At 35.7% G+C, this 27,069-nt stretch overlaps 3 protein-coding genes across 3 annotated transcripts; 2 read left to right on the forward strand and 1 right to left on the reverse strand.

The window, feature by feature from the left end:
- Nucleotides 1–5,260, forward strand: LOC136803681 (uncharacterized). Its single transcript, XM_067060400.1, has 7 exons — nt 1–117; nt 749–806; nt 2,279–2,416; nt 3,135–3,232; nt 3,503–3,555; nt 4,060–4,261; nt 4,983–5,260. Exons 2-6 carry the CDS (start codon nt 758–760, stop codon nt 4,223–4,225), a joined length of 504 nt encoding a protein of 167 aa, XP_066916501.1. The 5' UTR covers nt 1–117; nt 749–757; the 3' UTR covers nt 4,226–4,261; nt 4,983–5,260.
- LOC136803679 (uncharacterized) lies at nt 4,891–25,232 on the reverse strand. Its single transcript, XM_067060398.1, has 14 exons — nt 25,126–25,232; nt 22,510–22,563; nt 21,040–21,081; nt 11,873–12,279; nt 11,165–11,244; nt 10,459–10,771; nt 10,220–10,254; nt 9,871–9,948; nt 9,540–9,578; nt 8,609–8,728; nt 8,008–8,134; nt 6,606–6,685; nt 5,961–6,031; nt 4,891–5,373 (listed from the first exon to the last, which is right to left on the reverse strand). Exons 1-14 carry the CDS (start codon nt 25,137–25,139, stop codon nt 5,289–5,291), a joined length of 1,545 nt encoding a protein of 514 aa, XP_066916499.1. The 5' UTR covers nt 25,140–25,232; the 3' UTR covers nt 4,891–5,288.
- On the forward strand, nt 13,547–15,092 carry LOC136803674 (putative uncharacterized protein DDB_G0271982; the record flags this gene model as incomplete). Its single annotated transcript, XM_067060395.1, has 2 exons — nt 13,547–13,616; nt 14,373–15,092. Coding segments are annotated over 2 exons (450 nt in total), but the record flags the coding sequence as incomplete, so codon positions are not given.
- Nucleotides 25,233–27,069: the final 1,837 nt, after the last annotated feature.

Raw genomic sequence — 27,069 nt, forward strand, 5'->3', positions numbered from 1 at the left:
TATGTTTCGAATGCGGCCTGTTTCGATATCTGTCTTTAGGTCGACTAAAACTTAATTATTTCGAATATTTACTTGATTTTTATATAGATTTTTACGTCTAATTTTGTTGGAAGAAAGGTAACACGATTTTGTAGCATCGTTTTTCTTTTATTACATGTATATAATTGCTCGGTCAGATTCTGGCAACTTTAAAAATGTATTCTTAGTCTGAAAAGACCAAAAAGTTACGAGCAATCTTGCCTTGATACCTGACTAATTGCTTCTACTGAAGTAGTGAAACAGAGGTTCGGGGTCTTAAATTTGCGGGAATGACATTTTCAGGCTTTCTTCTTCATCTAATCGGATATTTCGATTTGGGAAGGGGTATAATGGCTTCCTGGCTACACGCTTTTTTCATAAGAATAATGCACTTTGGCCGAGGGTGAGCATTTTTCTTATTGTTCTAACTCCGAAATCTCACCCTGATATTCTTATTGAAAAGCGTGTATATTCTCAGCCTAGTGGGACATTCACAAAAACTTTTGAGTCCTCAGCTCCTAAGTTTCTAAGTTTTAAGTCTCGGGTTAATGCTCATAGTTAAAACTTTTCAATTCTAAGTTAAGGCACTTAAAAACTACTTGCAGTTTTAACAATTTGCTGGGAATTTCCCTTAAGCCAAATTTTATAGCCATCATTGTAGTACACAACACTTTGAAACGTTCATAAGATAAGAGCTACATATGTAAAATCATCTCTTTTTGACTTATAGATATACAACATGATTTTAAGGGCGATTGCCTTGGTGGTAAGCACCACGTTAATTACAGGTAAGCAAATGCAAAATTTCATATTAGAAAAGTTATATTTTAGCAATATTGTAGAAATATATTTTTAGATTTTTTAAACGATTTTTAGGTTTCAAAGTCAGGCGATTTCAGCATTTCCATTTTAGAGGGGTTTAGTGACTCTCCAGCTATATTCCAGTTTTATGGCAACATTTTTAAGTATTGGAATCCTAAAAACCTAAGTTTGTAAGTCTTAAGTCTTTTAAAAATCATTCGTGGTTTTGATTTTTTTTCTTCAAAATAGTAGGGGGCCAATCCTTATGATCCGTAGCATCTTTCGTGGGACTAAACCGCGTGTGATTGGTTCGAAAGTATATAGGATTTTAAAAGTCGAATTCAACCAAATTGATTAAAATCATCGGACGGAGCATGAAATTCTGAGCAAAAAAGTATACTACAACATTCTTATACTCAAACACACAAACAAATATGACGATTTAAGGGAGTGGTCAGAAAGTATCATAACTAAGGGGGGGGGTGGCGGGTTTTAGGGGTGTCAAAATTTTTAGAATGTGAAGGTGCCTGTAGTTATTTTGACCTTTTTATGGCTACTTTTGACCTTTTTAAGGCCTCGTTTAAGCTGTTTGACTTTTCTTAGATCAAAATTTTCAAGGCTTTTTTTAGCTATTATTGTAGCTTCAAATCATTTTTTTTTTTCAAATCGTTTTGAGAGGTCAAAGAACATTTTAAGTGGCCTATATTAGGAAAATATATTGACTGGTTAGCCCCCCCGGGCTTGAATTCTTTTTGAGAATATGAAGGAAGGGGGTGCGAATTTTTTTTCGATTTTTCGAAAATATCCTCCACCCCACCCTAGTAGTAGTATTTACTTTCTGACCACTCCCTAAAGTTCAAAATCCTGTGGAATCTGTTACGTTTTAGATGAAATTCGACGTCAATCATACTCTAAGTGAGAGAATTTTGAACTTCGAAAGCCTGTATTTCTTTTCATGTTTGAGTACAAGGCTTGTACTTGCTATATATTCGATGGTATTGGTCATTTTCGTCTATTTTGGGGGTTAGGAATTTTGCTCACAACTTAGTTTTTTTGCCATTAAAAACTCTTACCACGCTTAATTCGCAGGCCCCTCTAAAAAAGTTTCATAATCCTATCTACTTTCGAACCAATCACATGCGGAAAGATGCTACAGATCTTTTCCCACAGCGGGAATAAAAATTTCTATCAGAATCCCAATGGGGATAGAAATTTTATTGCTCCAAGGCTAACAATATCTAGTGGGGATTGTTTTGGAGTGCATTTTTTTACACTGAATTTCGAATGGGGATGAAATCATAAAAATCAATTTCCAGGTAGGGCTGAAATTTTGGGCAAATTTTCCAATGAGCTGGGGTTCCCCTGTGACACAGGGGTGTCATAAAAAACAACTTTTTGTATTGACATTATTGCAAAAAAGGGTGCTCACTTCAATCGATTTTAATTTTAATTTTCACAGCTATACCTGTCCCACAATTTGCTCCGCCAATGATGGGCGGTATGGGTATGGATATGGGTTTCAATGGCATGATGACCGCCCCTGAGCCGCCATATCAGAAAACACCAAACCATCCAGTTGTATATGCACCTTTACCAGGTACCAAGATTTTTTTATAAGAACAAAATATATAAAAAATAGAAGGCTTAGGTGGCCAAAATCTAAAGAATGTACAAATAGTGGAGAAAACATCACCCATATTACCCGATGATGGGAGAAGAATCTCTCGAAACCTAGCCAAACGGAAATCTCGTCATCCAAGCCACGATAAATTTCCAATTCATGATATTCCATGACGTAATGTTTTCTACGGAAAGACCCGGTTTTTGCCAGTACCTTTTACATTACGCCATAGTATCATGAATATGAACATTTTTTTCATTTAGTTCTCTAATTATTGATTCTACCTTTATCGTTCTTGTTCTGTTCATAGTGACCCTTGGTGGAAACAAAATGGGCCATTCCATTTTATATCCATACAGGCAGGTGGGCGAACATTTCCAGGGGGTATTCGGAAAATAATTTTCAGAGGGTATAACGGAGTATTTTTCCATTTTCCAGGAGGTGAAAGTTTATTCTAAAATTTCTAGGGGTAAAAGACTGATTTTAGTTTGTCCACCCTTACTTTTAAGGTATATAAAGAATTTTCCCAAGGGTTCTTATGTATATTTTGCCATTTTTCAGGGGGTATCCAAATATTTCTAAGAATCTTTATTTGCCTTAAAAAGTTTCGTCTACCCCCTGTACGGAAATTTAATGGGACATCCCAATTCTTCCCTTAAGGTAATCCGTTGAAACTTCTGTCTCTTCTTTTCAGGAGAGATTGTCTTCAAATTGGTCGAAAAATGGGACGAAGAATTGACCAATCATGCTTCACCAGATTACCAAATTCTCGAAGGAAACATTCGATCAGCTGTAAGTTGAAGTTAAAAGTTTTACTCATCATTTTGATTCACAAGCTTTTTCACATTGAAGTGACATGGATGTGGACTAAGATTGGCCAGAGAGAGGGAAGAAAAAGAGTTTTTTATTCGATCAGCTGTAAGCTTATGGTTTTACATAAGTGTTCCCGTTTCATATCAAACACATGGTTTATATCGGGGACATATAAGGGCGCCTTTGGGAATATTTTAGAAAAAAGAGCTTGGGAAATGTAAAAAGTTGATAATATTTTCTATGTGACAGGTACAAAACGCTTTACATGATCCTTATGCACAAGTTACAAATATCTACTTCAGGTAAGCAGCATTTTTAAGCTTTTCTAAGCTAAAAGTACGGCCTTTTCAAATCATAGTCACTACAATAAATGCTCAAAGATGTAATGCAGGAGGTTTAAACAGCGGTTTTCGTGATGACATGATTGTCCTTTTTTCAAGTTCGTGATTTCGTGATTTAAGATTTTAAAGTGTGTGATTGCATGATCAACAAACGTGATCAACGTGATCGTGATAGAAAGGAAATTCAACTCGTCGTAACGTGATTTGTAATTTTCTTTTATGTGATTGCGTGATTTGAAAGGTGACTGGGGGCCTCTTTAAACTTGAGCTACTTCCTACCTTTAAAGGACATTAGTACAAACTACCTTATCGGGGAAAATTTCGTCGGGGAAAAGTGACGAAATTTTAGACAAGTGACGAATATTTTCCCCGACGAAAATTTTCACCGACGAAGTTTTCCCCGATAAGGTATTCAATTGCTCGTGATGTAAAGACTTTTTTATATACTATACTATCAATTTATAGAGAAGGACAAGTACCAGGAAACCCACCCTCACGCCCCAAAGTCGTCGTCCACATGATGGTGAACGGTAAATCAGATGCAGCCTCCCGATTGGAGGAGAGTGTCACCCCAGATGGTACCTTGGGTGATGGTCTGAAAGTATTCAAAGATTCTTTCAACGCTTATTAAAGTTCCGGTAGAGAAGCGAGATTGGCTTACAAAAAGGTAAATATAGCAGACTCTCTTTAATTCGAACCTCTTTAACTCGAATGCCCCCTCAACTCCAAAGTTTTATAGTTCCTTCAGTTGAAAATGACATGACCGGATTTTTTTTCACTCCATAGCTATAAATTTCCTTAACTCGAACAAATTGATTCCCGTGCGAGTTCGAGTTATGGAGTCTCCATTGTATGATTCAATTGGTCTATTCCAGAAAAAACTTCTTTTTTGGGAAAGGTCACCCCTGGATTTGTTTTCAACTTTTCAGGACCCCCCTTGGATTTTTTTTTTTGGACCGCCCTGGATTTTTACACTCGAAAAACCCAACCCCCTAGATTTTCTATTTTTCAGATCACCTTGGACGTTACATCTCCTCAACATAAGGGGGTACAGACTATTTCTGGAATAGCCTATTTGGATTTCCCTTTAAAGGAAAGCCCCTTTCAAGTCAATAGGTGAATAAAGAAAGCAAATTAAGGGGATTTAAGCTCGGAACTTACGAAAAACAAGAAAAGCCGAGAATAAGCTAAATTCATTGGTTCTTATAAAAAACGTGCAATTTTTCTATGTTTGAGTGACATAGGATGTTTTATCACATTGCATCTTAAACAGCAAATTAATCGCAAGATGATTACATTTCACGTATTATTCTGGTCATTGCCTTACTCTATCTACAAAATAATAATTATACAAATTGAAATAAAGTTTTACTATTTTCCTCTTTCAGCTGAACAGCACGCTAGAAGATGTTTTTGTGCATCAAATCACCACAGGAAAAAACAACGTCATCATTTTTTGGGAGTTTCTAAACATCGACCAGAAATGGCGACCACGACCAGCGACCAGCGACTAACCCGATAACCCAAATTTATCTGGTCGCCGGCCGTGGTCGCTAGTCGTGGTCGCCATTTCTGGTCGATGTTTAGAAACTCCCTTATTTTTTATAGTATTTTTATTGCTAGAGGTCCTTTTTGTATCAAAAGAAAAGAAATACCATGACATTGATTTATTTTTGTACATAAAATACCTCTCGTCAAGATTGTGTCTGTATGACTTGCGCTTGTAATGATAATTCGTTATTCAAAAGTGTTTCGCATGCACCGATCAATTCGCTGCATCTAAAGAAAGAAAAACAAATCAAAACTTCATAAGCCTTGGGTAAAAGAAAAATGGGGTGGAGGTGCGAGAAAGCGTTTCAGGTTGGTGGGATGGAGCATGTTGCCTTGCACCAACGCGAAAGAAACTTCTCGTCTCCCCAAGCCTATAATTCACTACCTGTTAACATTTTAAGACTGAGAATCACGAAAAAACAACTGAACCTTGGGCGAAACTAACTGGTTCTTATTAAAAGAAAGTCGTGTAGTCTGGTAACGAGACAAATTTAGAGACGTGTACTCTTAGGTTCCAAATAAATGCCCCCCCCCGCTTTTTAATTTTTCGAAAATTTCCCAGCCCCCGGACCTTATTAGGAAATTTTCAGCTTTTAAAGAGAAGTTCCCTTATTTTGCTCTAAATAGCCTGATTTTAGCCTATATTTACTTTATTTGGGGGTTTTAAGAAGTACAATTTCCAGCCCCCCCTCCGGCAATAAGGTCCCCCATTTATTAAAATTTTGAGAATTTCCTCCCCCCGCCGTTTATTCGAGCCCCCCTCCCCCCCCGTTTATTCTTGGAACCTAAGAGTATGTAAAGCAAAACAAACTCACTGTAGTTGTTGACGTATTTCGTTGGTGGTCGTTTTCAATAAGACGCCACTGCATGTTGACAACTCTTCAATCTGAAAACGAAACGATTAACATTTGAGCTGTGATCCTCATATTTCAGATATGTGCTATTATTTATAAAATAAGCTCAACTAAGGTATTGAACACTTTCTGTGTCGTCTTGTCAACAGAACAAATTAACATTTTTTTGATTTTAGAGACCCCCCAAAAAATCGCAAATTACGCAAAAACTGCGGGTTTTCCAAATTCCAAATTCGGAATCAGCACCCCCAAATTGAGTAAGACACATCAAAAAGTTGGTCACAGAATTTTTAATTCTTTCTTTATTTTTGAAAGTTTAACAATTCGCTGGCCATGGTGTAACTGCCTCAAATCCCTGGTGGAACTATTTCCCATAGCGGGTATAAAAATTTATACCGAAATCCCAACGGGGATAGAAATTCTATTGCTCCATGCTTGAAAAATCCATTTGGGATGGTTTTGAAGTGAAATATTTTTAACATTGAATTTCAATTGGGGATGAAATGAAAGTCAATTTCCCAGTGGGGTTGAAATTGTAGGGTACTTTCCCACAGTGGACGAAATATTGGGTGTACGATACAAAGCTATACAAATACGTGTTTTCACCTGAGGCTGATTTCGTCTTGTGAGTGATTGAATTTCAGCCAGCAATGATTTACTCTCATCCAGTGATTTCAGCAACGTTTCTATGAGATTTGAAATACGCTTGTACACTGACAACTAGGGTCCGAAAAATAAAATTATGTCCGGAATGTTCGGAAAGAATTTATGTATTTGAAAAAGCCTTAAGTAGCCCGCAAGCTACGAAATATAATGTAGACTGGCTAAACTTTCCGGAAAAACTTCTTATTGCTACTTTATAACAGAACACGCTGGGTAGATACAAAAGTAACTTAAATTTTTTAGGCAGTCTCAAGGACGTTATGTCTGTAAAAGACATCGGAAAGATGCCAGAAATGTATTAAGAATATTCCCCTGGAAATAAGAAAATTTAGTAATCCTATGGTGAGAAAGATCAAGAAAATTACCTTCCAATTTTCGCTATTATCACGCTTTTCCGGCAAAATTGGTCATTTTTCATCAAAAAATGTAAAAATCTCTTGAAAAATGAAAAAAATGTGTCCAAAATAAGGCAAAACCGTGAAAATTTATTACAACGAAATGTGATTTTTTCGATTTTTTTTTTGACCGCAAAAATCAGTTCCCGCTATAATTAGTTTCCTTAACCCTATTAGCCCCAAGCTTTTTTGACTTTTGTATCCCCAGGGGGGGGGGGGTAGAATCTACCACCCTCGATTATTTTCGATCTAGAAAAGCTATGGCCATGAAATTTGGTACAGATGTTCTCCATTATGATACAATTTTCCAGGAAGAAAAAAAACATTGATGACGTCATTCTAAAACTGATGACGTCATCACAAAATTTCCACCTGTCGGAAAAAAGCCCAAATATATGGTTTACAAAAATGTCTATTACAGTCGAACCAATAAAGATATTTCGATTCTGTTTGAAGATTCTGAAAGGTAAAAGACTGTTCTTTAACATAATTGCCGGTTTTGCAATTTCCATGAAGATTTTTTCTTAAAATCTATGCTGAAGATGAGTAAAATTTTCAAAATTTGATGACGTCATAAATGATGACGTTATCATTTTCAAAAATTTTCTTTAAATTTTTTAAATTTGTATTATCAATGCCTATCACGTGTCAAAATTTGAAAATGATTGAATAAATAGTTTAGAAGTTATCAGCACTTTAAAATTTTGAGTTTTAAGGATTTTAGCTGGGTTTTTTTATTTCATGTTTCACAATAAAGTCATAAAACCTGATCTGGACAACCTATGACCCTAAAATTTTGTACAAGTACTCTTAATAAGATTTTATTAAAAGTCAGAAAGTTTCAAGTCATTTGAAAAATTTTTCTCCGAGATATAAACAAAAGAACTCCAGCGTGGTAGATTCTACCCCCCCTGGGGCTAATAGGGTTAATGTAAAGACTTTTTACTCACCCTCATCGTCAATCAGAATGTCATCGATGTTCAAATAATTGGTAATATCAGCCAACGAATCAGCAAATTGGTTCGTCTTGACAGCCAACTTGGCTAGTTTGTTTGTAAGAGGTTTCATACCATTTAACTGAAAAGACAAGTATAGTACCCTCATCTAGTGGTTGACGGCGAACGAGAAGGAAAGTGGTATATCGACCACCGAATTCACCAGAGTAGAGCAGTAGGACGTAGAAAGGGTAGGAAAGAACTATCTACACCTCCATAGAAACATTAAAAATTCAGTTGATATTGATTAGCCTTGAGTACGTTTTGTACTCTTTTACAAGAAAAGAAACATAAACGTAGAATAATATTTGAAATATGCTCCTTGGTTGGATGTTACAGCAATTGAGTTGTTGAGTTGCTTTAAACCCGTTAATAACCCGTTAATGTGTCAAAATACTTATACCTTAAAACTCTTTTCCCTTCGACGCAGATTTTTACACTGTATACATAGTTTTTCAACTCCGAAAACAAAAAATCCACAAAATCTAAGAGGATGTTGTTCAAAATTTCATTAAAATGTCATCGAATCAAGATACAAAGGATCCTAGAAACCAACCTGCGCATTCATTAACTGGTCAATGGCGATCTCTGTGCGTTTTGTTTGTATCGATAACATGATGGCTTCGATTTCTTTCTCCAGTTTACGATTCAACGCCCACAGTGAGTACATTTCATTCTTTGGAAAGAGAAAAGGATGGAAATCATTTGCAAAGTTTTTCAATACTGAAAGTTGGAGTAATAATATTATATCTTAAAGGAAGAAATTTTGGCGGGAATTTAATTTGGCGGATGGCGGAAATAAAAAATTTTGGGGGGAACTTAATTTGGCGGATTCTGGCCAAATCCGCCAAATAAGCCAAATTTTCTTTCCGCCAAAACTTCTTCCTTTAAGGTAATTGGAGTTTACAAACCTTAGAAATGAACTTACTTGAATTAGGCTTAAAATGTCGGTTTGCCGTCACCCGATCAACCCTACCTCGAAACATGTCGACCCGAAAGTTTTATTGCCATTTTAAACAACGAATTCTTTTTCTTCAAATCAAAACATCTATTGTATCTGCCTTGTTCTATCTTAAGCTTAAGAATCATGAATTCCCTTCTAGCTCAAAATATTAGCCAAATGTAAACAGAACTTTCATAAATCGTTTAAATGAAAAACATTTTCCAGCCGACCGATTTTTATACATATATAAGTGGTAGTGGTTTCATGTTCAAGCTGTTCGAGTAAGAATGTTTATTTAGATCTTAGCATACATGGGTGAACTGACACACAAAAAACACATCATTTAGTATATCTCACACTATTAGTACACCCTACAAGAGAGAGACAAAATCTTGAGCGAATATTATGTTTAATTGTACTGGCGTGTGCTCTTGAGCATCTGCATCTCAATTGACTTTGCTTAACCCAGAGAGTGAATGGGGTTGTTATGTATCGTTGGAACGGAAATTTGTGTAAAGTTTTCTATGATTAATATAAAATTTACCTTCGCTTTTACTTCTTGTTTTTCAAAGGTTTGTATAGCCTAAAAATGTTTAATAAATGATTTTATTTTATTTCATCTCTTTATCCTCAAATTTCAACTTTTACCCAATTTTCAAAAATCCCGTCCTTATTGGAGAGTTTTATTTGAAAAACCTTTACAAAAGTATTTAACAAATACAAAAGTATTTGCGTGAATTCTATTTTCCCTCTATACAGAATAAAAATTGTAAGGCATTTTAACAGCAAGAGGGGGGAGAGTGAATATTATCGTGTATATCAGGAGAGCAAAAATGGCTTCCTGGTTAATTTAAAAGAGTGATTAACAAGGATACCTTCATATGTAGGTAGGATTGTTGCAAGCAACGAGCGTGATATAAATCTACTTGAAGTTGTTCACTTTCTATTGACACCTGAAGAAACAAAAAGAAAAGAATTCCGTATTGAAAAACGCAGGGATAGGGTTCGCTTGCGTACACTCGCAAAAACTATTGTGATTGACAACAATTCTATCCAATTCATTTCGATACGATATGGAGAGGCCATGTGTGAGCGTAGGCATTACATTTAGTGAGTTCGAAGCAACATCGAGTATTTATGACGTAAAAATAGGAGGTTTTTCTTTCACCCTAGTTTTCATAAGCTTTGGATAATTTAAAATTAGGGGTACAGTAGGAAGCGAACCTTGTTTTCTTTTCCTGAAGTTTCTCTTGAAGAGTCTAGAATGAAAAAGAAGTATTAAAACGTGGGGAAAAAGTAAAAAACTAAGGCTCGCACTTTGATGTTTCAGATTCGCATTTTTTAGTTTTTCCTCATTTTTTTAGTACAGAGTTGTTTAGGAAGGAAATGTTGAATCATTCCATAAATGGTGCAAGGGTCGATGAAAGATTCGTATTTGAAAGGTGAAAAATATTGTATCGTACCTTTCGTTCTTTCCCTTTTACTTTTCATGCTAGCTCCAACATTTTCCTTATCTTTCCTCGTTTTCCCGCCTTTTTTGACAAGCGGCGCTTTAATTGGTGGTTCGTTATGAGGCACTGTTTGAAAACGAGTTTGATCCAAGATGGAGCCATCATTGTCGCCTCCCCCACCGCCCTGCTGTTCATACATTGAAGTCATCAAGAAGGGCGTTGAAGTCACCCTGGATTTCTTTTGTGACGTTTGTGAGGTCTGGTGAAGACCGGGGTGGGGAGTGATGGCGCTCAATTCTAACGGTTTGCTACGTAAGGTTTCATCCTAAGAATAAAGTTTTCTCATATAATAACTTATACAGTGTTATAATTATACTGTTAAAACATGAGAGCTATTAACGACCAGAATTAAAAACAAGATGCAGACTTCTTAGCGCTAAAACTGGACTCGCTTCCTTTTATATGGGAAGCTCACTCCAATCAAGTAGTTAGTGGTCAGTAGTACTCACTAATGGAATCACCCCTACTGCTAGTGGTTTTATAGAGACATAATGGTGTTTATTTATTAAAAAAGGAATGAAAGTTTTAAATAGATGTTTTGCATGTTTTCGATGACCCCGCTAGAATATTTCCTCTTGGTATAAGTTCAATTTCTGATCACTTGATTCAAAGGTGGTCAAAATAACAGACCTTCTCTGCATTGAGAGGCCGACCCTACCTTTTTGGAGGGTTGTTTAAATCTTGATTCGACGAAAATGTATTTCTTTTTCTTCTTTTTCGCACCGCTACCATGAAGATCTAAAGACAACAAAATTTATAGCATCATCTATAGGAATCATAGCAGACAAGATGACTTCTATGACACATGGTTAACAAAACAAAAGTCATGATAAAAAAAAACGTGTGATTTGTGTTCACCATGACTGATCGCTGCCAAATTGTTTCAGACTTAGAGATTACAGACCTACATGTTACTTGATAACTATCATAGATTAGATAAAATAAAAAAACGACTGTCGGTCTATATTAGGTTCATATACTTTTCAATGTATGGTTCTATAAAAGTTGAACCTTGGGCAAATAATTACACTAGTTGTAGGACATCAGTTATAACTAAGTTGCTAAGAGAGAAATGGTTCACCATTAGTAAGACCCTGCATGAATCCACGATGCGAAACACAATTAAAATGCTCTAGCCGAGTTTTAGAGTCATTTTTTTACGTAGATAGCCCAGCAATCCAGAAATTTTAGACAGCCTTTCAATTGTTTTCACGGAGTCAAATTCCAGGTGGCTCGGATATCTTTGAACTGAACAGAACATTGGAAGGAGCGGGGATTGGAACCACCGACCACTAGTTTGAGAGTTTGAGGCACATGACCACTCATCACTCAATATTTTAGGAAGAAAACACAATGGTGTACAAACCTTTAGAAGTGTTATTATCAGTGGATACATTTTTCTTTGCGGACAAAGAGCCCTTCTTTTCTATCGATTTATCGAAAGACAGACTCCTGCTGGATTTGGTTTCTTGTTGTGAAGGAGTCGTATGTTCTTTCATTTTATTTCGATCTTCTCTTTTAACACTACCGTGACGGTGTGACGAAGGAGAGTGACACACCACGCGTGCAGGAGAGCTGATTCGTGTTGTTTTGGTAGACACTTCTCCACAGACGTTCGATTGGTCGTCGTGCGTTTGGGTAGAAAGTATTTCATGAAGGACTGGGGAGAGTCTCCGCGTATGAGATGATTGGAGTTTTGTTTCGTCATCTGATATGGAGAGGTCTGAAAGGTAGTTGGGCTTTTGGACAGCATTTGTTTTGGTCGGTGTTGTCCTGGGAACGGAATAATGCGAATTAATCATTGGGTTCTTAAATTAAAAGAGAACTAGCTGTTAGCTTTTCCCGGAATTAGTCTCAGGGTAGAAATTTCTGTTGAGAGAACTTTTCACAAATTTTAGGTTGAGTTCGCAAAAGTTATTCCCACAATATCGTAATGATAATAATGATGCGGTAAGGTTATCGAAATATCGACAATTTTTTAACATCGCATTATTCTTTTCAATTTGAGTTTCAAAATTTTAAAAAGATTAAATTTGTTGGATTGGAACTTTGTTCATTCGCGGAAAATATATTCTCACAACAATTTTTAGGAAAATCTATTAACAGTCATGAAAAATTTCATTATTCAGTTTAAAAAATTATATCTAGATATCTTTCAGGTTGAATGATCTCGCGAAAAGCAAAAATTTCGCGGATTAGTGAATTCTTCTAGTTTAGAATTGACGTCAGTTGGAGCAATAACTGATAAAAGATGACGTCAAAAACTATTAAAACTGACGTCAAATATAATTTGAGAATTTGGTTGATAAAGAGAATGAAAAAAAATGAAATAAGCGAAGAAGAGCAAAAATAACAAGGAAGTGATCATGAAGTAGTCAACAAATGAAGATTTCTTTTGTAAAAGTATGTTGTGTTCAATAGGCAAGGTATTTAAATTTTATTTACTTATAAAACCATTTCAGGTAGGAATAAAAGACTTCATACAAAGTTAACTGGTTTACAACAAAAACAAAATAATCTCTTTCGCATTATTTTTTGAAAAAATTTTTTAAATAAAGTAAGTTCAAATGAACTATTTCACAGTAAAACAGTGTTTTTAAGTAGGGGAAATAGAAAGAGTGAGAATGCAACGATTGGAAGTAGCAAGAAGGGAAGGGAGGGAAGGGAGGGGATAGGGAAGTAAACAAATTGATGGGAAGTAACGAGCAGAATTAAAGGATAGGGAAGAATTGAAAGATGTATAGGAGAAAAAACAGAAGAGCGGTGGAGACCAAGGTGAGAAAAAAAGGGGAAGATAAGGAGGGTAACGAGAATGGGGGAATAAGAAGGAAAGGAGATCGGAAGTATAAGAAGAAAGGAGGCCGGACAGATAGGAGGGGGAGGGAAAGGGAAAGGAAAGAGAAGGAGGGAACATGAACAGAGCAATATGGAGGAAAAGACAATGGGGGAATAGGGAGGAAAGGTGAACGGATGGATGGGGGAGGGAGGAGGACGGTGGAAGGGAAGGGACGGATGGGAGGAAACGAGGACAGAAGGGTAAGGAGGAAAACAAAAACGAAAGGATAGGGGGAAACGAGAACAAAAGGATAGGAGGAAAAGAAAGCGGAAAGGTAAGGGACAGATAGGAGAAAACGAGAAAGGAAAGTATGAAAGAGACGGAGGGTGGGAGGAAGGAGGAGGGGGGGAGGGGGGGAGGGGGGGGGGGGGGGGGGAGGACGGAAGGGGGGGGAGGAGAAATGGAGGAAGTAAAGGGGATGGAGGAATGGAGAACAAAGGGATAGGAGGAAACGAGAGCGAAAGGATACGAGGGAAACGAGAACGGAAGGAATCGGAGGAAATGAGGACGGAAGGATACGAGGGAAACGAGAGCGAAAGGATAGAAAGGAAAACGAGAACGGAAGGAATTTAAGGAATTTATAAGGGTCAATATTTTGAATTAGGTACCGAAATTACCTATACTCGCAAAATATCTCTAATCTTAATTTTTTGAGAGCTTTCCAAAAATATACAACAGGTCTCTCTTTTCTCAAGCTAAAATTATAACAAAAAGACATTCAAAACTTTTTTACAAAACCATTACAGAAGAGTCATGTAGTTTTAAAAGAGTATAGTCACTTATTTAGGTCTTTATTATCATACTAAGCTGTACTAAGCGATAAAAACCAACAGTTGACAATATTTCGAAATGAATTTTCGTTAAAAGAATAAAAACTTATAGATTTATTATTGCTGGGCTATTCCAGGAATAATTTGAACCCCTGTGTTGAGGAAGGAGGTCTTAGGACATGGGGGAGGGAGGAGAACAGACGGATGGGAGGAAAAGGGAAGGGACGGATGGGAGGAAACGAGGACAGAAGGGTAAGGAGAAAAACAAAAACGAAAGGATAGGAGGAAACGAGAACAAAAGGATAGGAGGAAACGAGAGCGGAAAGGTAAGGGACAGATAGGAGAAAACGAGAGCGAAAGGATAGGAGGGAAAGAGGACGGAAGGATAAGGAGGAAACGAGAACAAAGGGATAGGAGGAAACGAGAGCGAAAGGATACGAGGGAAACGAGAACGGAAGGAATCGGAGGAAATGAGGACGGAAGGATACGAGGGAAACGAGAGCGAAAGGATATAAAGGAAAACGAGAACGGAAGGATAAGGAGGAAACGAGAGCGAAAGGATACGAGGGAAACGAGAACGGAAGGAATCGGAGGAAACGAGCACGGAAGGATAGTAGGAAACGAGAAGGAACGGATATAAGGGAAACGAGAACAGAAGGATAGGAGGAAACGAGAAAGAACTGATATAAGGGAAACGAGAACGGAAGGATAGGAGGAAACGAGAAAGAACTGATATAAAGGAAATGATAACGGAAGGATAGGAGGAAACGAGAAGGAACGGATATAAGGGAAACGAGAACGAAAGGATAGGAGGAAAACAAGAACGAAAGGATAGGGGGAAAGAGAACAAAAGGATATTGAGGGTAAGAAAACTTGCAAAAGTATCAGAGGTGGATGAAATAGAACAGTTTTTAAATCAAATGTTTCAAAGGTTCAAACTTAAAACTAGCTTTTCAATACGACCAAAAATAAAAACAAAAAAAAATTTTAACGGGTCTGTTTCGAAAGGCTTTCCAAGCTTTTTCTAATGAATAAAAAGTTTTGATGCGTGGAAGGTGAACAACTTTGAAATGTGGTAAAAAAAAAAATAGATAAAAAAAGAAAATATCACACTTTCAAAAGTTGCTTCACTTTATGAAATGCACTCAAATCTCTTTCCAGGAGAAGAAAGCTTAGAAAGGGGTCAGTGGTGGGTAAAGTGGAACAGTTCTTAAAATTCAGACTGTTGCACACCAAAAACAAAAGTTTTCAATGATATCAAAACACAAATTAAATACTTTGTTTCGGAAGGCTTTCCGAGCTTTTTCTACTGAATAGAAAGTTTTGATAAGTGGAAGGTGAACAACTTTGAAATGTGGTAAAAAAAAAAATAGATAAAAAAAGAAAATATCACACTTTCAAAAGTTGTTTCACTTTATGAAATGCACTCAAATCTCTTTCCAGGAGAAGAAAGCTTAGAAAGGGGTCAGTGGTGGGTAATAAAGTGGAACAGTTCTTAAAATTCAGACTGTTCCACACCAAAAACAAAAGTTTTCAATGATATCAAAAAACAAATTAAATACAGTATGTGGCCCCCAAAACGGCGATCAAATTTAAAATTTCTCTCAAAGCAAGAGGAAAAGAGGTTTTACAAAATTTTTTCTTGCATGTAAAACTTTAACATCTCTACTTTATTTCCCGAAAGTTCTTATTCAAAATTTTCAATTTCAACAATATTTTTCAATCGCTTAAAGATAGGTAGCTTTTTTCTAATGGCCCCCAAAACGGAGGTTTGCAATTTTAGCGATTTCTCGCGATATCTTTAAGATAGTAATACAAAATTTTGATCATAGTTTTGAAATGTGATTTAGAGGGTTTTGGGCATAAATTAGTTTGATAAAATTTTTACAGTATACCCCTGGTTGTCAAAATGCAGTTTGGGGCCCCCAAAACGGAGGTGTAGTTAAATCAAAAATTAGCCCAGTGGTAATAGGAGGAAAAACTATGAACATATTTGTGTTTACCCTAAATTACGACCAGATAGATGTAAAATTTTGATTTTCTGAAATATTTCAAGATTTTCGTATTGCAAGTCCAAACTGAAAATTTCGAAATTTTCAAATGACAATTTGATTTAACAACGCCTTAATCAAGTTTCTGAAAAATCATGTCTTTGAAAAAGTTCCATTCTGTATGAAAAAGCTGTGAAAATTTGAGAAGAAAAGCTAACTGAAACTGAAAATATTAAGCTTTAAAGTATTTTTTCCGTATTTTGCAGAAAAATGACAGAATTTGCCATTTTTGCTGATTCAGCGAAAATTTTTATATATAATGTTATTTTTTGTTTTTAGCTATAACTCAACCTGATAGGATGGAATTCCAGATTTTTTGCTGTTTCTCATATTTAGAATTTTCGGTTTTATCAATGCTGATTCTAGGGTCCCAAAATACTGGGACCTTTAACCCTATTATACTAGGCTTTTAGGGCGGTTCAGAACTAGGGGGGGGGGGGCTTTTCCTGTACCACCCTTAACTTTTGATCTAGTGGGTCTTTTGGATGAAATTTGGCACACGATCCTTGTTACGTAAGGTAACTTTTGACAAAATTTTTTTTGATGACGTCACTCATCATGCCCAAAGTGAGCAAAAACCGAAATTTTCCATTCTTATAAAATAGCTATTGTATTCTAACAAAGGCATTGAAAAAAGTTTGCTGAGTTAAAGCTTATTTATCCTAAATATTCAATAAATTCGGTTTAAACTATTGACATTAAAAAAATGTATTGGAAAAGTGTCAATTTTTGTGACACCTTACTGTCAGAAAGTCAGCTCAAGGTGTGAAAATATTTAGGTGTCAAATTTTTTTTATTTTGAAAGCAAAAAAAGTTGATTACAGAAAATTCACGGCAAAAGCTCTATATTTCAGGAGCTATTACCAATAGTTTGACTTCCGAACAGAAAGAGCCCCCCCTAGTACGAATAGGGTTAAGAGCTATATCTTTACCATCCTCTAAAGTCACAGATGTATCTGCATTTTTGAACGCATTAGGTAGAAAGTTTCCTATACCCCATTTTCATAACTTATTTTCAATATCCAAGGAGCTAGAGTGAGTTATATGCAATTTTTATCTAATTTTGGTGTTAAAATATCTCCTTCATACGCAAATATGTTATTTTGAATCTGTCTCAAACCATCAAAAACATGCTCATTTTTTAGTATAACCATCATTCTTTCTAAATAAACAAAAATCGTTTAATTCTGATAAATCTACAAGTCAGAATCCTCATTTTAATGACAACCTCCGTTTTGGGGGCCATATACTGTACTTTGTTTCGGAAGGCTTTCCAAGCTTTTTCTACTGAATAGAAAGTTTTGATAAGTGGAAGGTGAACAACTTTGAAATGTGGTAAAAAAAAAAAATAGATAAAAAAAGAAAATATCACACTTTCAAAAGTTGCTTCCCTTTATGAAATGCTCTCAAATCTCTTTCCAGGAGAAGAAAGCTTAGAAAGGGGTCAGTGGTGGGTAAAGTGGAACAGTTCTTAAAATTCAGACTGTTCCACACCAAAAACAAATTTTTCAATGCGATCAAAACACAAATCAAAGCGTTTGTTTCGGAAGACTTTCCAGGCTTTTTCTACTGAATAACAAGTTTTGATGCGTGGAAGGTTAACAACTTTGAAATGTGGTAAACAAAAAAATAAATAAAAACAAGTGATACTTTTATGGACCTACCTGGTTATGCATTTAACAAATATAATTGATATATACGCATGACCGTTAAACAATCATTCAGAACAGAAATAGNCTTTTGTAAACAAAACTTCTACTCGAACAAGCTTTTTTCACGCGGTCTTTTGCACACGACGCGCTATCTTATCTTCTTTGAAAGCTGTTTAAAGACATCTCTTTATTTCCCGCCAAAACATCACAATTTGAAAAATAAATCAGGGACCGCTATGCAGTCCTCTGGGAAAAAACGATGGGTCCAAAGGGACCGCAGTGCGGTCGCGTGGGACTGAAAGGGTTAATAGTGATTCTTATAAATAAAGATGCGTTTTTTTAGCTGAAAAATTCTTTTTTTACAAAAATCTGCTCGAGTCATCTTTTACCTACTTTCATGTAAAAAATCAGAAAAAAACAATGATCCAATGATCCAAGTCCAAAAAACCCCTTTTTTAGCCGTTTTTTGGCCCAAATTTGCCCAAAAACATTTTTTTTTCGAAAATCGGGCTCCGTCACATTTAAGGGTTTAAAGTTATGCATCTTTGTACAAAAAATCATAAAGAATGAAAGAGCTAATCTCAAGAAAAGCTAATACCTAAGTAATTGATAATGTGCTTATAAAAAAATATCGAATTGGGCCAGTTTTTCTATAAAAACACGCTAAGCAACCAAAATTTCATGTCCAAACACACATACTCTCTAAAAGTAAGCCCTCATGAGCAAAAAAAACATCTATCTCATAAAAAAATTGAGTAATTTGACTAAGAACATTGATGTATGCTTATTAATAGTGATTCTTATAGATAAACAAATTTTTTTTGCAAAAATCTGCTTGAGCCATCTTTTACCTGGTATGGTACCCTACTTTCATACAAAAAATCAGAAAAAATTAATGACCCAATTTTTCACAAAGTCTAAAAAAACCGTTTTTTAGCCGTTTTTTGGCCCAAATTGGCCCAAATTTTTTTTTTTCGAAAATCGGGCTCCGTCACATTTTGGCCACCACCATTTTACACCTTTGTACCAAAAATCAAACGATTCCTATGATTCAATCCTGAGAAAAGTTGGTAACAGACGAACGAACGAACGAACGGACGAACGGACGAACGAACAAACACAGGTTAATTTATAGGACCTCCACCGGGGTAGGTCCAAAAGAAAATATCACACATTTAAAAGTTGTTTGACAATATGAAATGCACTCAAATCTCTTTAAAGAAGTAAATAGCTTAGAAACGGGTCAATGGTGGGTAAAGTGGAACAGTTCTTAAAATTCAGACTGTTCCACACCAAAAATAAACTTTAAATGCGACCAAAACACAAATTAAAGCGTTTGTTTCGGAAGCCTTTCCAAGCTTTTTCTACTGAATAACAAGTTTTGATAAGTGGAAGGTGAACAACTTTGAAATGTGATAAACAAAAAAATAAATAAAAAAAGAAAATATCACACTTTCAAAAGTTGCTTCACTTTATGAAATGCACTCAAATCTCTTTCCAGGAGAAGAAAGCTTAGAAAGGGGTCAGTGGTGGGTAATAAAGTGGAACAGTTCTTAAAATTCAGACTGTTGCACACCAAAAACAAAAGTTTTCAATGATATCAAAACACAAATTAAATACTTTGTTTCGGAAGGCTTTCCGAGCTTTTTCTACTGAATAGAAAGTTTTGATAAGTGGAAGGTGAACAACTTTGAAATGTGGTAAAAAAAAAAAATAGATAAAAAAAGAAAATATCACACTTTCAAAAGTTGCTTCACTTTATGAAATGCACTCAAATCTCTTTCCAGGAGAAGAAAGCTTAGAAAGGGGTCAGTGGTGGGTAAAGTGGAACAGTTCTTAAAATTCAGACTGTTGCACACCAAAAACAAAAGTTTTCAATGATATCAAAACACAAATTAAATACTTTGTTTCAGAAGGCTTTCCGAGCTTTTTCTACTGAATAGAAAGTTTTGATAAGTGGAAGGTGAACAACTTTGAAATGTGGTAAAAAAAAAAAAATAGATAAAAAAAGAATATATCACACTTTCAAAAGTTGCTTCACTTTATGAAATGCACTCAAATCTCTTTCCAGGAGAAGAAAGCTTAGAAAGGGGTCAGTGGTGGGTAAAGTGGAACAGTTCTTAAAATTCAGACAGTTGCACACCAAAAACAAAAGTTTTCAATGCGAATCAAAACACAAAATAAAATACTTTGTTTCGGAAGGCTTTCCGAGCTTTTTCTACTGAATAGAAAGTTTTGATAAGTGGAAGGTGAACAACTTTGAAATGTGGTAAAAAAAAAAAATAAATAAAAAAAGAAAATATCACACTTTCAAAAGTTGCTTCACTTTATGAAATGCACTCAAATCTCTTTCCAGGAGAAGAAAGCTTAGAAAGGGGTCAGTGGTGGGTAATAAAGTGGAACAGTTCTTAAAATTCAGACTGTTCCACACCATAAACAAATTTTTCAATGCGATCAAAACACAAATTAAAGCGTCTGTTTCGGAAGGCTTTCCTAGCTTTTTCTACTGAATAGAAAGTTTTGATGCATGGAAGGTAATTATGAAATGTGAGAGTACTGTAGGTCAAATGGGGTCAAAATTTAATGAAAATTTTAGCTTAAGAAAAGAGATATTGCGAGTATATATGATTTCTCTTCCTAACCCGAGATCTTGAGCTTCAAAAAGTGCAAAAAGTGAACAAAATAGCTGTTTCTGGCTGAAAAACACTATTTATAAGGGTCAATATTTTGAATTAGGTACCGAAATTACCTATACTCGCAAAATATCTCTAATCTTAATTTTTTGAGAGCTTTCCAAAAATATACAACAGATCTCTCTTTTCTCAAGCTAAAATTTTCATTAAATTTTGACCCTATGATTTTTGCCTGAGACCGTCTTATTTGTCCGAAAAACACCCCAAAGTGTCCGAAAAAAATATATTGGAACCTATGTTATTTTGATCCCCCTACCCCTTAGCTTTCCAAAAATATATAACAAGTGCTTTGACTAAAACAATCGAGCGACCTCGAAAAATCGAAAAAATTCCCCCCTACTATGATAGAAAGAAAGAAAATATATAAAAAAGAGGAAACACTTTCAAAAATCTGTTCACCTCATGAAATGCACTCAAATTTCTTTACAGGAGAGAAAGCTTGGAAAGGGGCGGGTGGAAAAAGTTAAACAGTCATTCCGATGTTTCAGACCCAATTACCAAAATTTCTTAAATTAAAAAAAAAATACTTACAATCTTGGGGAAGTTCTGGCTTCGTCACGCAAAGACACGGAACTAAAATTAAAAAAAAACATTGTGTATAAGGCGAAAATAAACAAATGTAGTGTTTCCGGAATGCGGGTGAAGGAAAAAAGCTTTCATGCGGCCGGCCGGAAATTTTTTTGTTGCTATTTTTGATAACTTAAGATCATTTAAATAGAACTTAAATAGATAACTTTTATGTACAAACGGTATGAAGCACGCCCTGAATATTAATGTATCAACTACTTTAACGAAGTCTGCGGCCGGGTCAGAAAATTATATTTTTTCACCCGGCCGGTTTCCGGAAATACTATATTTTTTTATTTTTTGCCTAACTGTTTTTTTTTATTACAAAATAAGAAATTTTGTAAATGTAAGAAATATTATTGTCTTGGTCTAATTCTCAAGACTATCTCAAAAATCAAGAAAACTATACACATACTACAATTGTGAAATATGTATTGAAAGATTCTGTTTGGCCTGGGAATAGCCTGATGTTTTTCCTGTTTTTCCTGAGCTTCCCCACAATTATAGCGAAAGAAAGTAGAGCTTTCAGCCTCTTTTCTAGAGTTTTATCCCAGGCCCTTTTTTTATATTAAGTTAGGGCCATATAGGGGTAAGTTTCTAGTTATCCACGAAATAAAGGCTCTGGGTGTACGACCCAATACAGGGGAGGGGTTGGGGAATTTTCGCGAGCCATGATTAGGTTTAGCATGAAATATGCCATGCAACGTAATAGAAAAAAAATACATAATTATGCATGCTTTTGGAAATTTTTAATCAATTCAATGTCTGACTTTTTTTGCAGCTAGGCTTTTTCTTTAAGTTTCGAGGGTTTTAAGCCTAGGTATGCTTAAAAGGTCGAGGTGTACATGGGATCATCCCCCCCCCAGGAAGATGGGGGGGGGGAATCAGATTTTGGTGCCAGGGGGGAAGTGAAAATTTCAAGCTTGATGGAGGGAGAAAGGCGAATAGGGGGTATATTCAGTCCTCTACCTAGTGGGGGGAGTAATGTGATAAATACAGACCTTCCTGGTGTGTTTGGGCATTCAGGCTTATGAGCCTGTCTTTCTAGGGATTTTGAGAGTCTTTTTTTTGCTATAGTAGCTTGCGAATTGAGGCGAGTCTGGATCATCACTTCGCAACCCTTATACAATACGGCTAGGGGGATTTCCCAATTGGCGGGAGCACAAATTTTAAAGACAGGTGGGGGGGGAGGCCAGATGGGGGATTTTAGCTCATATTAGGGGGGACCAAAAAGCTGGAGGACGCCATGGTGTATGTACCATAAATATTTACACAAGGACAAACTGGCACACAGAAATGCTGCTGTATTGTGTAGTTTTAGTCAGATGTTTTTGTCAGCGTGGCTTTAATCATTTGGCACTCTAATGATGATTTGATTGATTACTTAAAGAAGGGATATTGATATTGAAATGGAAATAAAATAATCTCTCTTACTCGTCAGTTAATCCGCCATCGTTGAATGACAAAATACCTTGTGATAGTCCCGCCCTGTAAAGGTAATAAAGAAAATATGTGATGTACACGCTTTTTTTATAAGAATGGTGTATATTCAATTCATCATAGATATTCTTAACTTTTCGGTCGAAATCATTCTGAAATATTCTTACAGTATTCTTAGATTAAGATGAAAACCTAATCTAAATCTAGCATGCAATATATACCTCAAGGAAGAATTTGGGAACTTCTTAGAACTTCTTAGCATTGCTTGGGAGTAAATGGCAATATATAGATAAGAGGCTCTAAAAATGACATTCTTAGCTTCAGTTGCCTAATTCCATGATGGCAATATTCTTAGCATATTCTTACTTTTTTGGCCATTTTCATCATGGGCATGTCTTATAAAGTGTATTCTTATAAAAAAAAGCGTGTATGGGAATCAAGCAATGGATGATAAAGATGTTATAATGTTTTCATATTTGATAATCATGATGGTGATATTCTTAGCATCATTCTTAATTTTTTGGCCATTTTCATCATGGGCATTCTTATAAAGTGTATTCTTCTAAAAAAAACGTGTATGGGAATCAAACAATGGAGGGTAAAAATGTTATCATTTTCATTTTTGATAATCTTCAGTCAATAAAAGATACAAGCCGGTACTCTAAAGGAGCGGGCCAATTTCCTATATGGTAGGAGATGATTGATAGTCGACCTTTGACGTGACGCATCCCTAATCGGGTTCAACTATCCTTGCGCGTAGACCTAAAAATATCCTGAAAACGAGGGCTAGGTTACCAGGCCTCCCGCTACAAAATCCTTGAAGCGGTCTTGCAAAATTCCGTAATCTAAACCGTCCAGATTTTCCAGATCCCAATCTTCAGAGCTTTAGCGTATCAAAATGGTTATATACCACGCTTTGATGGTCAAAATATTAAGAACAAGTTAAGAACATTTTAATGCTTTAAAGACTCTGAAACACCTTATTTCTTGGGAAAATGGGCAAAAATACCCAGAAAGTGGCAAAAATAAGAACATGTTAAGAACATTTTTAGGCTTGAAATTAAGAACACCCAAAGGCTACAAGAAGTTTGGATGTTCTTATAAAAAAACGTGTAGGATATAGGCTAGGGGTATACGCCTTAGCGTAAGTTAATGAGCAATTACGATTATTTGTAAGGGCTGTAGGAAGAGGGAAAATGATTATGCACATTTCAGATATTTACAGATCTAATCCGATTATCTCCTTTAAATTGAATCAACAACAAAAAAATGGAGTCAAGACTGAATGTAATGATATAACACGCTGCGTAATTAAGATTGTTTTTGTAGAACGCTGTGTAATTAACTACTGGAACGAAAAGCATTCGTCGTGGACACACGAACGGTCATCACGAATGCTTTTCGAGCGACTTTCTTTTAAAGCGTTCGTCACAAACGCTTTTTAGATTTTGACTCATTCGCGACGAACGCTTTAACAGGGAGGCGTTTGTCACGAATGCTTTATGATTTATGACGAATGCCTAACCTTTAATATTAAAGTCACTTTTCAATTAATTGAGCCTAGCACGTAACACTAATTTGCTCAATATTTTCGAAAGGAAATGTAAAAACAAATGCCTTACTAATTATCCTGTATTCAATCGAGACGAACAAGTTTAAAGACTTGCTGTGAAATAAATCAAAAATTAGTACTAAAGGCTTATTATACAAAAATCTATTTTTATATGAAAATGCATTGCACAAAGTTCAAATGAATTGTTAGCTAACATGCAGAAAAATCGTGATAGATAGTAATGAAACTACAATCAGGGACAAAATACTTGGCACAAAAGGGAAATTCACCGGGGTGTTTTGAAACCACAATCGATTTGTAAGTGCTCTAAAGTAGGTTCGAAGGGTAGAGTTTTAACTCTGAGTTTTAACGCTAGACTTAAGTCTTATGACCTTAGGATCTGAGGATCCAAAAATTTAAAAATGGTCCAGTAGGGCTTGAAATATAGCCTAGAAACCAATAAATCCCTCCCAGATCGAAATAATCGATGAAATCAAGTTGAGGGCCTGAAATTGACATTCTCGCTCGAACTTCAATTTTCGAAAAATGGTAAATTAGCCAAAAGTGCAAATATATTATGGCACGGATTGTAACAGGCAGGAAAAGCGTGATAGTTAGTAGTTATACCATAAATATACCCGACTTCAATAAAAATATATCAAAACGCTAATTTGGTACGTAAAAATTTAGCGGAGGAAAGCCATATATGAGCTGAACAATGGAGTGCTCTCCAAACTCTGAAGGCTTGATGACGTTTTTTTCATGTTGGTGCAATGCAACATACTCCATCCTACCAATCTGAAACGCTTTCTCGTGTCTCCACCCCATTTTTGTCCCTGGGACAAAATCAGCGTGTCTTTTGGTATTTCCCTCAAATTTTGTCCCATGAAACAAAAAAAGAAACCATGGGACACGCACTTTTATTCTTGTGTTGGTGGGATAGAGCATATTGCATTGCACCAACGCGAAAAAAACTGCTCGTGTCCCCAAGCCTTAATTCTCAAATTTACCCGCTTACCTGCCTTTGAAGCGTCTAATTACAAAAATAAGTCACCTACCTTTTACGAGACATGGTTTTAAGGAAGGGTGAGTGGTTGTCCAAATATTATCAAGTCATAATACCATTTTATTCTATAATTCTTTCATTCTTTTTTTTTTCAATTCTAAAAAAAAAATGTGACCACTTTAATTATTAAAGGTTATCTTTTTAATTATTTTTAAAACGTAGAGTATGTGGGCCTGTCGGCGGACGGGTTCAGTTTACTAACTGGCCTAATGCCTTTACTTGTGTTAAAGTTTTTATCCAAAGTCCATTTTAATTAGGAGAAGATATTTGATTTCAAATTTAGAGTGTTAGTTCAATGTCACTTTTCCAAATAAATCTGGGAAAAGTACAATAGAACATATCATTGAAAATGATGGTGTCTGGAACAGAGAGGTACTCAGGCGAAATTAGGAACGGTGATGTGCTGCTGGTCAGGGTTCCTTTTTAGGCCTTTTTTAAGATATCTAACAGGGTCCTAAATTTACTAACTTTGAAGATTTGTATCTGACAGGGTCGACTTTTGGTTATTTGGACAGTGCACGGGTTGCAAAATTATATCAGTGCAATCAAAACACGTGATTACTCGAAAGAGTTCACGTGATTTTACTCCCATGTTACTTGTTTTACAACTTACAGCTCTTTATTAGTGTCAATAAATTCGAACCAAAAGTCATGTAACAAGCACATAAAAATTTCGAGTAAAAGCGTGATTTGTCTTAAGACTTTAATTTTGCAGCCTGTGTATTTTCAGGGTGGAAACCGACAGGGTCCAAAATTTTCATATCTGACAGGGTCCACTTTTCAATCTCCTGCGGCACGTCCACGTCGGCTGTGAAGGTCAGTGCCCCCCCCGGGTCCGCACCCAATGATAGTGCTTGGAATACGAGACAGGAAATCATTGTCATGTGACTAAGTTTGAAAGATAGAGCTAGTCTAACGATTACAGATGATAGAATTATATATTTTCTATAAGCATAAGACTTATATTACTAAACTTAGGCATATAATTTGAACTCAAATAAATGGATCTATTGTTTTATGCTCATGAAAGGAAAGACATTTGCTTAAGGAAGATCATATAGATGAAGATTATATACCTGTAGACTCCGTCACATGAGAAGGAGCCCTAATTTCAATTTCAACTTCATCTTTTTCATATATTAATAACTTTTTTTATAAGAACGTTAAAAAATTTTGAAGTCTTTAAATGTTCTTAAATTTTTGAGTTTTAAGCATAAAAATGTTCTTAAAATGTTCTTATTTTCACCAGACGTTCATATGCAATTTCCTGAGAAATGTGGCGATGTCCGCAAAGTCTTAAATGTTCTTAACTTGTTCTTAACATTTTGGCTATCAAAGCCTTATGTTCTTATCATAGTTTGTTCTTATAACAAAGGTGTAGCTGTTTGAATCCAAGGTTGTCTTTTTTTTCAATAAAAACTATTTCACAAGACCAATGAAACTAAAAATCGTCGAAAAATAAGAATAACCTAAGAACAAAGCTTAGTCTCTTAGTCTATCTTTCTTTTGTCGACCCTTACCTACAGTGCATTTTGGTTACCTTAAATAAGAACAAAAATGTCAATATCTATTACACGTTTTTTATAAGAACAAACTATATGAGAACATATGGCTTCGATGACCAAAATATTTAGACCAAGTGAAGAACATTTTAAGGCTTCGTGGACTCTAAAACACTTAATTTCTTGGAAAATGGACACAAATACTCAAAGAATGGCAAAAATATGTTTGTTCTGTATTAGATGGCCCACTTTTCGCCCTACCTATTCTAATTGTGAATGAAAGTTGGCCGACAGACGGCTGTCTAAAGTAAAAAATAGTTTGCCAACCTTTTGCCCGCTTTCTGCCATCGTTCACAATTAGAAAAGTCAGGGCGAAAAGTGGGCCGTCTAAACCAGAGCTTAAGAACATTTTTAGGCTTAAAACTAGAAACACC

Source organism: Clytia hemisphaerica, unplaced genomic scaffold, assembly GCF_902728285.1.
Source record: "Clytia hemisphaerica strain Z4C2 unplaced genomic scaffold, Clytia hemisphaerica genome assembly, whole genome shotgun sequence".
Classification (NCBI taxonomy): Eukaryota; Metazoa; Cnidaria; class Hydrozoa; order Leptothecata; family Clytiidae; genus Clytia; species Clytia hemisphaerica.

Bases quoted from the DNA above. Each gene is read 5' to 3' on its own strand.
- LOC136803681 (XM_067060400.1), top strand. From the start codon at position 758: ATGATTTTAAGGGCGATTGCCTTGGTGGTAAGCACCACGTTAATTACA. The intron at 807-2,278 runs GTAAGCAAATGC...TAATTTTCACAG, and splicing joins AAGCACCACGTTAATTACAG to CTATACCTGTCCCACAATTT. The intron at 2,417-3,134 runs GTACCAAGATTT...TCTTCTTTTCAG, and splicing joins TGTATATGCACCTTTACCAG to GAGAGATTGTCTTCAAATTG.
- LOC136803679 (XM_067060398.1), bottom strand. The intron at 10,772-11,164 runs GTAGGGTCGGCC...CTTTATTCTTAG, and splicing joins TTAAACAACCCTCCAAAAAG to GATGAAACCTTACGTAGCAA. The intron at 8,135-8,608 runs GTTGGTTTCTAG...TTGTCTTTTCAG, and splicing joins ACCAGTTAATGAATGCGCAG to TTAAATGGTATGAAACCTCT.